The 13,957-nt window shown below is 38.5% G+C and overlaps 1 protein-coding gene across 2 annotated transcripts in view; it reads right to left on the bottom strand.

Moving 5' to 3' along the window:
- Positions 1–416: 416 nt before the first annotated feature.
- The window catches only part of MELK (maternal embryonic leucine zipper kinase), a 78,657-nt gene continuing 65,116 nt past the window's right edge, over positions 417–13,957 (bottom strand). Inside the window, exons 14-18 of one of the 2 annotated variants that reach the window (XM_024763020.1) lie at positions 11,185–11,416; positions 10,073–10,169; positions 8,697–8,865; positions 3,580–3,683; positions 417–943 (exon numbers count right to left, since the gene is read on the bottom strand). In XM_024763020.1, the coding sequence (XP_024618788.1) occupies positions 766–943; positions 3,580–3,683; positions 8,697–8,865; positions 10,073–10,169; positions 11,185–11,416 (780 nt within the window). In that variant the 3' untranslated portion in view covers positions 417–765. The remainder of the gene's footprint in view (positions 944–3,579; positions 3,684–8,696; positions 8,866–10,072; positions 10,170–11,184; positions 11,417–13,957) is intronic. The other variant, XM_024763019.1, reaches the window with a different exon arrangement.

Here is a 13,957-nt window from a genome sequence, read left to right as displayed (position 1 = left end):
AACTTGAGCGCCGGCCTTTAGAGACCAATAAAGTGAAATAAAAATACAAATTTGAGGCCAAGGCTGAGACTTAACGGAAAATTACTATAAAGTAACATTTCATGGGGGTTCGTAGTCCAGATAGTTATCATTGTTGACCGAACATACATACTGAAGTCAATACTCTTTTATTCAACATATTAAATGTGTTGTTTAACTCTGGTAACCACAGCTGTGACTTAGTTAACGATCTCAATAAATCCTACTTAAATCAGAGACAGGAAAAAATTATGCAAATGAATTCTTATCTGTTTTCTACCCAAGGCATATTTGATAACAGATAAAACATACTCCAAATAGTCTCTACTTAATAGTCAAGAAGCCATTTGAGGTTTTATTTGGATCAAAATCAAATACAAAGAAGAGGAGAAGCCTGCTATATTCACAAACGGTTTTATTTCAGAAAGAAATTACACATTAAAAGGAGACATAGTTAAGAGCTTACATTCATGTATGGAAGTGAATCTAAGAAAGTCAACAGTTATTAATATACAAAGCACATGATTAAAAAAGACAGTAAGAGATAATGACAGAGAGGCTTGCCTTAGATTCATCCACGAAATAATATCTTTTGTTTAAAAACAAAAAGATATTGGTCTTTAAGATAGCTCTTTAGAAACGAGTTCGCAGTTCCAGAGGACTTTAAAAACCAAACCCATCACACCAGGCTCCATGTAGGCTGTATCACACCCATACTCATCAGGCAGGGTGGAAACCATTCATCAATTAAACCTTGCAGCTAGACAGGATGTCTTCCACTAATCTCTTGTAAACCCAGGCATCACCCTTAAGCCGCTGCCTCCTGATACCCACCACGTCGGGTTTTTGAAGCTGGCACACTTCTAGCTCAAACTGCATTGTCACTTTGCCAAAATCTGACTGTGTTTGACACTTCAGTGTATAGCTGTGAAAAACAAGATAAGAAGCCAGTTAGCAGGAGAACCATGAATATTCTGTATAATACAAGAGATTTCTATAAGCCTCTAGGAGGCCAGTGGGGAAAATGAACCATTATTTCGTATTAAGCAATATAGTCCTGCTTACAGTTTCCAGATGACCTAGATATGCTTTAGTGATGGAGTATGACTGGTGTTTTCCCAAAAGCTAACCAGGATCTCAAAAAAGAATACAGATGAAAAGGCTTTACCAGAACTCTCCCTTGCTCCAAAGAAAAGCCCTTTTTTCATAGCTATACATGCCATTCGTGCTCAAGAAATCTTCCGGCATCCTTTATGCAAGTCTTTCAATGGTGTAATCTGTGAACATTAGGCCATTTCCACAATGTTCACAACAAAGGAAAGCAGAGGGAAGATTAAGAATATTTTATTTTGTGCACTTTCAATAAAGCTGAAGCCAGCAACCTGTTGGTAGGACACATGTTTCTGAGGTTTTTCTAACAGTAATAAGAGGTTATGATCATTACAACACTTTAGGGCAGAGTTATAAAAGAAAGTCCAATGAGACAGTACATTCCCATGGCTGAAACATATGGCATATATAATTAGAACTGCCACACGAACTACTCTGATAATGGAAAGGCCCTGTCTATATGAAGCCTTCCACACGTCTTAAGAAATAGGTATGGTTCCTGCAAAGTTGCATAAATTGAATTCATGTAAATCAACTTTTAATTTGTTTACATTATATTTTAGTTTTATTTAATTGTCTTACTGATCTTCAATAGATAGATACAAACAGTAAACAACAGGATCAATTCTAAATTTCAGTTCCCTAAATATTTAGGGGCACACGATTAGGCACTGTTCCACGTAAATGGGGAGAAATTACTTGCATCTGTTATGTATTACAAGGTGTATTAAAATATCATTCTTTTTCTTACTAACTTAGTTATGTCCTTTGGGGCTTGATCTATTAAAAATAAGCAGTTGCTATCAGAAATGCCATTAAGGTAAACCCTGTAGTTAAGGTTCCTGATGGGAAGATGAAGCATAGAGCAATTTAGTTATATCAAAGATAAAAAGTGAATTTTCCTCATTGGAAAAAGATAGTAATGGAATATAACCTAGATTAGGGACACCACACCACTGAAAAATTTAGATTTTGTTATTCTGCTTTGTCGCAAAGAAGGTAAAAACAAACAGAGAAGGTAAAAAGAAAAAAGAAGGATAAAGGCAGATCTTCGGGTGGATCAGGAAGTTCGAGGAACAGATTACTGGTGAATAGCCAGTTACCGATCTGATAGATCATATGCTGAAGGAAAAATAATCGAAAGTTTTCTAACACAGATTTGGCGAGAAGTTCTAACGCTGTGGATAAACCCCAAGCATGAAGAACAGGTCAGAGTTAGATGTGATATAGTGATACCTAAAGAAGAAAGCCAGGGTTCACATAAGAGCGCTTGCCAACATTTAGAGATAATGAAAAGTAAAATTACTTTTGCAAAAGATTGTTTCTTGAAATCTTACTCTATACTGACTGTTCCAATTAAATGTTTTCGTTAATCCATCAGTGGTTCTTCTTGTTAGTGCTTTAATAATGAAATTTTAAAGAGACATAACTAAGTGGAAATGTTTAGAAATATGAACATCTTAAGCAACCAGAAGAGGTCTGGCTGTCCAGACCATGAGATTGTGAACAAGGAGGCTTTGATGGCAGTTCACTCAACAGTGGGAAACAGCTAAGGTGAAATAATTTTCTAAAGTACTGAAAAACAGTTCTGTCACATAGAACATCATAAAGAGAAGGAGTCTATATATATCCTTGATTTGTTTGAGGTGTCTCATAAATTTAATTACAACTTATAAATATTATTGTAAAGCAGAACATCAAAGAAAAATAGAAATGCAAAAGAAACCGGAAGAAGTTCAGATTTTCCTATTTTGAAAAGTCTAACTTTGAAAGTGGTGATAATATGGGCACTTAAAAAACTTCTATAGCTGGGCTTCCCTGGTGGGGCGGTGGTTGAGCGCCCCCCTGCCAATGCAGGGGACACGGGTTCGTGCCAGTCCGGGAAGATCCCACATGCCGCGGAGCAGCTGGGCCCGTGAGCCATGGCCACTGAGCCTGTGCGTCCAAAGCCTGTGCTCCGCAACGGGAGAGGCCACAACAGTAAGAGGCCCACGTACCGCAAAAAAAAAAAAAAACAACTTCTATAGCTCATATAAAACAAAAGAGAATAAATTATGAACACAGACACTAACATAAAAGCTTTTTGGAAAAATGAGGCAAGAGAAATATATTTTTTAATTATGTTAAACAATTTATAATTTTTTTTTTGCAGTATGCGGGCCTCTCACTGTTGTGGCCTCTCCCGTTGCGGAGCACAGGCTCCGGATGCGCGGGCTCAGCGGCCATGGCTCACGGGCCCAGCCGCACCGCGGCATGTGGGATCTTCCCGGACTGGGGCACGAAACCGTGTCCCCTGCATCGGCAGGCGGACTCTCAACCACTGCGCCACCAGGGAAGCCCACAATTTATAATTTTTTAATTATATTAAAAACATAGGTTGAGAGGGGAATCAACCTCTGTTTTCTCAAAGTTCAAAAGACGTCAAGTAATAGATCCAAGTGTGCTTCTTACCCCTTTTGTACAAAGTCAACGTGCTTCTTTGGAAGAATAGACATTATTTCATTCAAGAGTTGATCTGGATTCACTAATCTGGTTGTAGTCACGTTATAGTGAGGCTTAAAAAAGAAAAAGAAGGGGTTAAGAAGTAAATCTTTACATCAACACAAAGACCATCCTACCTCATTTAGAGATCCCAAACTCCTCAACATAGTACCATTTCAAGTGGAAATATTTCAAGAAAAACACTGAAAGAATTTACAACCAACTCTTGGTAAGTTGGATTGAGATGGCACTGGGAAAGCTTGGAGAAATCACATTTATTAGTAAGTGCATCCATATCACCCTTTTTATCTTTGCATCTTCCTCTCCTACCAATTTTTTAATAAGTAAATAAATATTAAATAATGTCTATCTCTTTGAGCTCTACCTATTTCCCCCTTCCTACACGGTGATAAAGACTCCTGAAATGTAAACTGTGAGAAAAAAAATGCCCTAGAAAATTCCACTTGTATATAGTTGCATGTGTTTCCTTAATTCTTTCTTGATCATTTAAGGAATTTTACAGAATCCTAGGAGGTGATTCTATGACAATTCTACGAAGGAATGAATATGACAAGTATCCCTTTAAAAAAGTAATGTCAAGTTATTTTTTTCTCATTCACTAACAGCATAATTCTCAGAAATAATTTTTTAATTAATTAATTAATTTTTGGATGAGTTGGGTCTTCGCTGCTGCACGCGGGCTTTCTCTAGTTGCAGCAAGCGGGGGCTACTCTTTGTTATGGTGTGCGGACTTCTCATTGTGGTGGCTTCTCTTTGTTGCAGAGCATGGACCCTAGGCATGTGGGCTTCACTAGTTGTGGCACGTGGGCTCATTAGTTGTGGCTCACAGGCTCTAGAGCGCAGGCTCAGTAGCTGTGGTGCACGGGCTTAGTTGCTCTGCGGCATGTGGGATCTTCCCGCACCAGGGCTTGAACCCGTGTCCCCTGCACTGGCAGGCAGATTCTTAACCATTGCCACCAGGGAAGTCCAGAAATAACTTCATTCTTAATTAGTATCTATCCATCCATTCATTCAACAACTATTTATTGACGGCTTACTAGGTGCCAGGCACTGTTTTATTTTTTAATTTTGATTTTTAAAATTATTATTATTATTATATTTTGGCCACACCATGCGGCTTACGGGGGATCTCAGTTCCCCCACCAGGGACTGAATCCGGGCCGGGCCACAGTGAAAGCCCGGAATCCTAACCACTAGACCACCAGGGAACTTCCCCAGGCACTGTTTTAATAGGTTCTGGAGACAGAAAAAAATCCCTACCTTTCTAGCAGTATCTTCACTGTCAAACAAAATTATACTTTCTATGTCTTTCAGATTTCAGTTCTTTTTATAAATAACAAAATGCTGAGGTTAGAAAAGACCCAACTATCTTACTTTTCACTTTAAGAACCTATGACCTAAAGAAGAGCTATAAGTTTCTTAAGACGGGGTTTTCCAAAATGTGATAAAAATAACAACTGGAGTTACACAATATAACTCTAAGTGGTACATGGATAAATACTTTTATTTTAATTTTATATATTTGTTCCAATCAGATTTAGCAAAATATGATTAGAAAAACTAATGACATATGGTTTCCTTTTAAATAAATACAAGTTTTTAAAGTTAGTCATCTTGGGGCTTCCCTGGTGGGGCAGTGGTTAAGAATCGCCTGCCAATGCAGAGGACATGGGTTCGAGCCCTGGTCCGGGAAGATCCCACATGCTGCAGAGCAACTAAATCCGCGCGCCACAACTACTGAGCCTGCACTCTACAGCCCGGGAGCCACAACTACTGAGCCCACGTGCCACAACTACTGAAGCCCGCGCACCTAGAGCCTGTGCTCCGCAACAAGAGAAGCCACCGCAATGAGAAGCCCGTGCACCGCAACAAAGAGTAGCCCCCGCTCACCGCAACTAGAGAAAGCCCGTGCGCAGCAACGAAGACCCAACACAACCAAAAATAAATAAATAGATAGATAGATAAATAAATAAATAGTCATCTTGATTGTGGTGGTGGTTTCACAGGTACATATATAATGCCAAAGTATATTAATTGTACATTTTTAATATATGCAGATTATTGTATGTCAATTATACCTCTATAAATCTGCTTTTAAAATGCATCATATAAAGAAAGTACCAAATAAATAACAGTGCAGATGATATGCTGATATGCCGACATGAATGTGACTGTCAAATGACTAGAGTTCAGGAACCTCAGCTTCAAGTTATAAAAGGAACAAGTGGCACAGCTATGACAGGCCCCTCTGTCTCTTGGCTTCCAATCCAGGACTTTTTCACCAAATTAGATTGGCTTTTTCAAGATAATAACAAACTGAACACTTTCAAATCACAATTCAAGTGATTCCTTTGTAAAATAAAGAAATAAGCCTATTTTATCTATTTAAATTTCAGATTTTTATAGATTGCTTCCTCAAAGAGGGCTTAACTACATATGATTCGCTATCTTAAAAAATTAAGGTGTTCTTTGTACCATCTTTTCTTCTTTTTGGCCGCACCGTGTAGCATGCAAGATCTTAGTTCCCTAACCAGGGATCAAACCCGTGCTCCCTGCAGTGGAAGTGCAGTCTTAACCACTGAACAGCCAAGGAAGCCCCTTTGTACCATCCTTTTAACTTTTCTGTAAGTTATAATTTTTTAATTTAAGAACGAGGTATGGGGGCTTCCCTGGTGGCGCAGTAGTTGAGAGTCCGCCTGCCGATGCAGGGGACATGGGTTCGTGCCCCGGTCCGGGAAGATCGCACATGCTGCGGAGTAGCTGGGCCCGTGAGCCATGCTGCTGAGCCTGCGTGTCTGGAGCCTGTGCTCCTCAACGAGAAAGGCCACAACAGTGAGAGGCCCGCGTACCGCAAAACAAAAAAAGAACTAGGTGTGGACTTCTCGGGTGGCTCAGTGGTTAAGAATCCCCCTGCCAATGCAGGGGACACAGGTTCAAGCCCTGGTCCGGGAAGATACCACATGCTGCAGAGCAACTAAGCCCGTGCACCAAAACTACTGAGCCTACGCTCTAGAGCCCGCGAGCCACAACTACTGAGCCCGCGTGCTACAACTACTGAAGCCCACGTGCCTAGAGCCTGTGCTCCGCAACAAAGAGAAGCCACCGCAATGAGAAGCCCGCGCACCACAATGAAGAGTAGACCCCGCTCTCCACAACTGGAGAAAAAGCCCGCAAGCAGCAACAAAGACCCAACACAGCCAAAAATAAATAAATGAAAAGAAAAGAACTAGGTGGAAAATGAGGATAATCTCCTAAAGTAAGTCCTTTAGTTCTGAAAAACTTAAAACATTAGAAAGGGTTAAAGATCCAAAGTTAGATAAATCTTCAGATCTTAGGTGTATGCTAATCACAACTGTGGTTCTGCTACATTGGGGTTAAAATGTTCAACAATGACAATAATAATGATACTTGACACTAGAACACCTTATATTTAGAAAGCATTTCATATGCAATATAACATCTCATACAGTCTCATTTATATATCCCAGCTCTGTGAAGCTGCCAGGATAGACATTGTCTCCAGTTTTTACAAATAAAAAAATTGAGATAGTCAGAGATAAAATGACTTATCCAAGCTACACTGTATGAAGCTGAGGCTACAACCCAGGCTTCTCATTCCCAATCTTGTGATTTTTCTCTTATATCCTGGAAGTACTGGGAAATATCTAGAAAGCCAACTAATATCACAGCAGTTCCTACTGAAAAATGCACTCAAGTTCCAAATAATTTACACTGGTGGACATTTTTAGAATATCATCTATTAGTATTTGATAACCACCGAGCTTCTCAATAATGTATATAATTGGACAAGTTTCCTTAATTTTCTTTAATATTTTCAGAGAAATGACACCATGATTTTCATAATCCCAACATCACGGTTTGAAATACCTCACAACTGTCTCCAACTAGAGTACTCTTAGAATAAAAAGATAAAATATGCCTAATAAATAGCCACATGCAACATAAAACTCCAGTACATTATTTAAGTTCAACAAGGCAACAAATACTAATGGAGAAGTCCTATCTTCTCTCACTTTAAGACAGGACATAAATGGGATCTCAGAACATTCTCCCCTGAAGCACCCTTCCACCCAGCAGCTCAGCATTTTTCTTCTCCCAAACCTGCCCAGATTTACTCAAAATGAGACTCTCAGTGCAAAATCTAAACACAGACCCAGTCCCCAAATCATGGGGAACACCACCACCTGCTCTTCCCTCCTTCGGGCCCCACACCTCTTGGAACATGTTTTTATTACAGCAATAAGCTCCATGGATCAGAGCAACATCCCTGCCTGTTTTCACTGCCACTCTGAGTTCCTCAAAGACATGAGCTGTGTCTTATTCTTCCCTTTACCTCTTACTTCCCTCAAACAAAAATGTCATTCATTAGATGTTTGAATGAATGCTCAGAGAGAATCCAAGAGAGTAAGAAATACTTTATATCTACTAATCACTTCTTTTTCTTTTCCTATCCCCACCAAATATACTGTCCACACCACTGACACATTAAACATGCTCTAAAAACATAATAGGTCTGTCAAGTAAGGTCCAAACGTCTTAGCCAGCCTATTTTCCTGACCTGTTGCTATTTTCCTCACACACACCACACTCAAAGTTCAAATTAACTTCCCATGCATTCAGATATTTCTTGAGGGCCTACAAAGGTACCCATGTGTCAGGGACTCTCCTATGTACCAGAGATAGGACAACTGACCTCAAGCCCCCATCCTTAAGGCAGTTCCTTATATATGCCCCATGCTTCCCCACCTCCTCTTTTGCCTCTGTGATTAATCCCCCTACATGAACTTTAATATTTGAATTTTAGTTACTTGTTCCTCCAAAGGAGTAACTGTATCTAATTTACCTCTGCATTCTCAAAGACCACTGCATAGTAAAATGTATATTTTAGGTGCTCAAAAAATATGTATTAGCTAAATGGATGAATAAATAAATTAAAAATACTAATCAATTCATTCATTCAGTACTTTTCTTTAAAAAAAAAAAAAAAGTAGTCCAGTTAGCAGTCAGCTTCCAAAATCCATATTAAAGAATTCCAGTCCACTTACCTTTAGTCTTCTTGGCCCATCTTTGGCCGAGCCCTTCCTTTTGCTCCTGGTAAGCACAGTGATAACCTTATCCAACCCCTTCTCAAGGCTCCCAAACACTTTGGTTCCTTTTCTTTTTGGAGTATCCTCTACATGTACTTGGTTAAGGTTGAGTTCCACTGAGCGACACCTTAAAAAAAAAACAATGAACCCACGAGTAAGAGTTGGACTTCCTGCCTTTTGGGTCCCTCACAGAGGTGCATTTGTCCTGGCTGTTAGGTGCACCTCATTCAGGTATGCCTGGCCAAGCCATCTTACTCTTCCTCAGGGAGCACAAAAGCCATCTTCCACTGAAATGTAGCCATCACCTTTCCCCCAAGTCAACTGCCAAAACTATTTTTCCCCTACCTTTTTTTTAGTGTCAAATATATAGAAAAGTTGAACAAAAAGTATAATAACCATCAACATATCCTTCTAGAGTCAACAATTGTTAATATTTTGCCACATTTGCTTTCTCTACATATATATAATAAATACATTAAAAATATGTACATCAAAGTAATCCATCTGAAGATATCACAACCCTTGGGACTTCCCTGGTGATCCAGTGGGCAAGACTACGCGCTCCCAATGCAGGGGGCCTGGGTTCAATCCTTGGTCGGGGAACCAGATTCCACATGCATGTGGCAACTAAGAGTTCGCCTGCTGCAACTAAGAGTCTGCATGCCACAGCTAAGAGTCCACACACCGCAACTAAGAGTCCGCATGCTGCAACTAAGACCTGGCGCAGAATGAATGAATATTTAAAAAAAAAAGATATCACAACCTTTTACTCTGAAACACTTCAGCATACATCATCAGTGAATAAGGACATCTTCCTACATAACCACAATATCATCATGATATCAAGAAAATTAATAATAATGCCATAGCATCTAATATCTAGTTCACATTCTAATTCTCCCAATTATCCTCAAAATGGAGACTGCTCAAAAAAATAGCTATAAAAGATAATGAAAGGTCACTTATGCTGCAGACCTGTTTGTACAAGAGGAATGGGCTTTATCTGAAGCACCCTTTAGGATCTTTAATATTTTAGAGTGACTGCTGTTTGTTAGTGGATGTCTATACTCCACTGGCAGAAGTGTAGGGAAAGATGGGCCTCAGCACAGGAACTGTATTTTAAGTTAAGGTGCCAGTTGTACTGCTGATGAGTCTCACAATTCCACCCTGAGAAAGGCAGTGGCAACAGCCTCAGTAATGGCCACAGAGCACGTTCATACAGACAGTCCCTGACAGAATCTACATGATGGTTTACCTTAATTGGGTTTATCATATATGAAAAAAGGAAATCTGGTTACATATACTAAAGAAACTATACAAAACTGAACACTTACCGCCTCTCAGGGCTAATGACACCTGTTATTAACTTCTCTGTTCCTGCTGAATTTACCGGCATTTTAACTGGGGTCTCTTTCAGGCACTGGTTTCTAGCTATTAGAAAAACAACAAACACAAACCATATGTAGCTGACATGCTATAGTTTCAAATTTTCCATCAATAATGCATATATCACCTCATTCATTGGCTCAGAAATATTGTAATCACTTGCCCAGTGATGTTAAGGCTCTAATTCTTTAAAGAAATATTTCCAGATGATTTATAATAAAAACAAAATCATTTTGCTATACATGTGTGGCTCTTCTTTTTCTTCACTGTAAAACTGAAGCCATGCTTATGATTTTATCATAAATATCATATGAAAAATCTAAATAGATCACATAAATAATATTTCATGATTACTGATTCTCCTTTCTATAAATAAAAGTCAATCTGTATTTATGCCTTTAATGAATATATTACTGAGAGGTGTTAATTCAATTCATAGACCTTTCAACTCCTATCAGGCAAAGAGAATAGTCCCCTGTGAAAGCTGACAAAAGTTATTAAAGAGGTTGTAAGTTTTGGTTATTTTTATATTCCCTATTCCAAAATTTGGTGTTTTATTCTACTAGGGTATTTGTATCCCAGATAGTTTGTGACAAACCTGCATTAACAAATCTGGTTACTACTCATTAGTTAACTTTTTGTTCATGATCTAAAAGTACACCAATTAGAGATAATAATATTCACTTCATAATAAATATAAGATTCCAAGCTTTTAAAAACAGATCGGGGGTTTTGTTTTGACCATACAGCATTACTCTCTATGACCATACAGCATTACTCTCACTGGTTCCATAAGGACAAGAAGATAAAATTAATCAACAATATCTATCAAAACAGTTTTAATCTTTGTATACTGAGAGTATACAAAAAATTTGAAGGTGATTAATATGCTTTCATTTCAACTAATGTAAATAACATATGCTTAAAAAGCAGCTTGGCTTCTCCTAGCAATCCCTGAGAGCATTGCTAGCCATTTCTGACCTGCTATATGTTTATTTAGCATGATAAGAAGAAGGAATTTCAAGATGTTTTACCACTGCTTAATCTACACAGTAAATACCTTTTGAGGGTGTACTGTAATGATTTGGTGTAGTGAGTATTTCTCTTTTATGCTGGTTCTTATTAACTGGAGTCTTTGGCTCAGGAAATGAAAAGCACTCGTCATTCTTTACAGCAGACTTAGGAGTATATACATTCTCTTTGTTCTTTAATTTATTGACAGATGCTGTGCCTAATACTGGAGTTAATGATTTAGATTCCAGACCAATTGACTCTGTCCAATGCTTGGCAAACTGGAAAATAAAAGTTACTGGATAAAGCACACTGAAGAAGAAAAGTCAATTTCTTTACAACATGCCTTAATCATTTGCAAATTACCTTGCACCATTTTTATTAAAATGAAACACTATCAAAAGGATATTATGGGCAATACCAGGAAATTTGAAAATGTATATTCAGTTCTCTTTAGTACATGTAGATCACTTTAGGCTGTTCTATTGACGGGTAATTTTCAACATGTTTCAGGCCGTATTTAATCAAACATACCCAGATTCTAGGCAATTGAGGATGGGCACATATAAATCCCTAAGAATTGCTTCCCATACCTAGACTGCCAGTTTGTCTCTAATATGTAACAAGAAATAAAAGTTTAGTCAATGGCTCAGAAAAACCATGTTAAAATACGGTAACAGGATAGAAAATATATTTTAATCCTTTTAAATTTATGGTCGAGCTTGCAAAAAAGATAGGAAAATCCTCAGAGGCCAAACTAAAAATAGGAGCAGGAATTCAGAGATGTAATCAAGGCTGAAACTGTCCACTGCCCTAAGGGCATCTACCTACTCTCTAGTATAATCTACAGTAGGAGTAGATTAGACCTACAGCATGGTGCTAAATTAGAGCCAAAGCTCCCATGTAAAGCCAGGAGGGGGTATAACTAAAATGAAAGGGTGAATTAAATATAAACCTGCCCTGCAAAGAGCTCGGCAAGAAAACGTGTCTGTCCTGGCCATGGCTCTGGAGGAGAAAAGAGAGTTTCCTTTAATAATTTTTAAGTAGCCACAGGACAGTCTTTACACAGGTTTGGAACCAAAATTCATACTACGTGCATGATCCCCAGAAATTTCAAGCCTACAATTTGCTTTAAAGTAGTCCCAGTCCTAAACTGGTTGTGTTCCAGGAATGTGACGTGACAGAAGCAAACTCAATTCCTAGCTGAAAGAAAAGCTTCAATCCAACACAACCCAAGACCTCAACCCTTAATCCAAGCTTCAAAGCATTTGCACAGAGTTCCAAGAAAAATAAGCCTATAAAAATAAAAATGCCAAAAGATACAAACACCATGAGCAAAAGTCAGCAGAAAAAAATAAACAAAAGGATCAGACCCATAAAGATGTCATATTGAAATTACCACGTAGAGAATATAAATATGTTCATGTTTAAAATAATAAAAGAAATTGAAAACGTGAAAAGAGGAATGTTAAAGCAGTTTTGAAAAAGAATAAAAATCTCTAGAAATAAAAAACATAATGATAAAAATGAAAAATTCAATAGACAGGTCAAATAACAGATTAAATAGAAATGAGAAGAAGAATGTGAATGTGAAATAAATCTGAAATGATCTAGAATGCAGTCCAGAGAGAAAGATATGGGATATATGAAAGACAGTTTAAAATAAATGGAAAATGAAATTTAATGGTCTAACATATGCCTATTCTGAGTTCCAGAGATAGATAATAAAGACGATGAAAAAGCAGCAATTATTCAAGGAATTTTCCAAAATTGATTAAAGATACAAATCCTCAAATACAGGAAACACAATGAATCATAAACAAGATAAATAAAAAGAAATCCATATCTGTATTTACTAGGCTGTACTACTCTAGTGGACACTACCCACAGAGACAGTAACCCTAACAATGAGACTGCAGAACACCAAAATCAAAGAGAAAATCCCAAAAAGAGTCAGGGAGAAGACTAACTAGAAAGGAACCTGACTGACAGAGATTTCTCAATGGTAACAACAGAAGCAAGAAGACAGTGGAATAATATCTTCAAACTACAGAGTGTAAAATAACTGATAAACTAGAAATCAATACAGAAGGAAACTACATTCTAAAAATGAAAGTGAAATAAAGACAATTTTAGCCAATTTAGAAAGAGTGTTTGTCATCAACTGTGACTTCCACTAAAGGAATTTTTAAAGGATATACTCCAGGAAGAAGAAACATAATTTTAGAATGAACATTTGAGAGATAAGAAGGGTAAGTAGGGCTTCCCTGGTGGTGCAGTGCTTGAGAGTCCGCCTGCTGATGCACAGGACATGGGTCCGTGCCCCGGTATGGGAAGATCCCACATGCCACGGAGCGGCTGGGCCCGTGAGCCATGGCCGCTGAACCTGCACGTCCGGAGCCTGTGCCCCACAATTGGAGAGGCTACAACAGTGAAAGGCCCATGTACAGCAAAAAAAAAAAAAGAAGGGTAAGTGAACAAAAGAAAATGTGAGTCAATCAAATAAATACTGATAGTATACATTCTAAAACTAATATGTAATTTATGAAGTTAAAAATGTATAGAGCTAAAAACGAATTGTACCACAGTTATGCAAGCTGTAACTACTGGGGCTTCCCTGGTGGCTCAGTGGTTAAGAATCCACCTGCCAATGCAGGGCACACGGGTTCGAGCCCTGGTCCAGGAAGATCCCACATGCCGTGGAGCAACTAAGCCCATGCGCCACAACTACTGAGCCTGTACTCTAGAACCCATGAGCCACAACTACTGAGCCTGCGTGCCACAAATACTGAAGCCCATGCGCCTAGAGCCTGTGCTCTGCA

Source organism: Neophocaena asiaeorientalis, unplaced genomic scaffold, assembly GCF_003031525.2.
Source record: "Neophocaena asiaeorientalis asiaeorientalis breed wild unplaced genomic scaffold, Neophocaena_asiaeorientalis_V1.1 scaffold449, whole genome shotgun sequence".
Taxonomy (NCBI): domain Eukaryota; kingdom Metazoa; phylum Chordata; class Mammalia; order Artiodactyla; family Phocoenidae; genus Neophocaena; species Neophocaena asiaeorientalis.
This window is presented reverse-complemented; position numbering and strand designations above follow the sequence as displayed.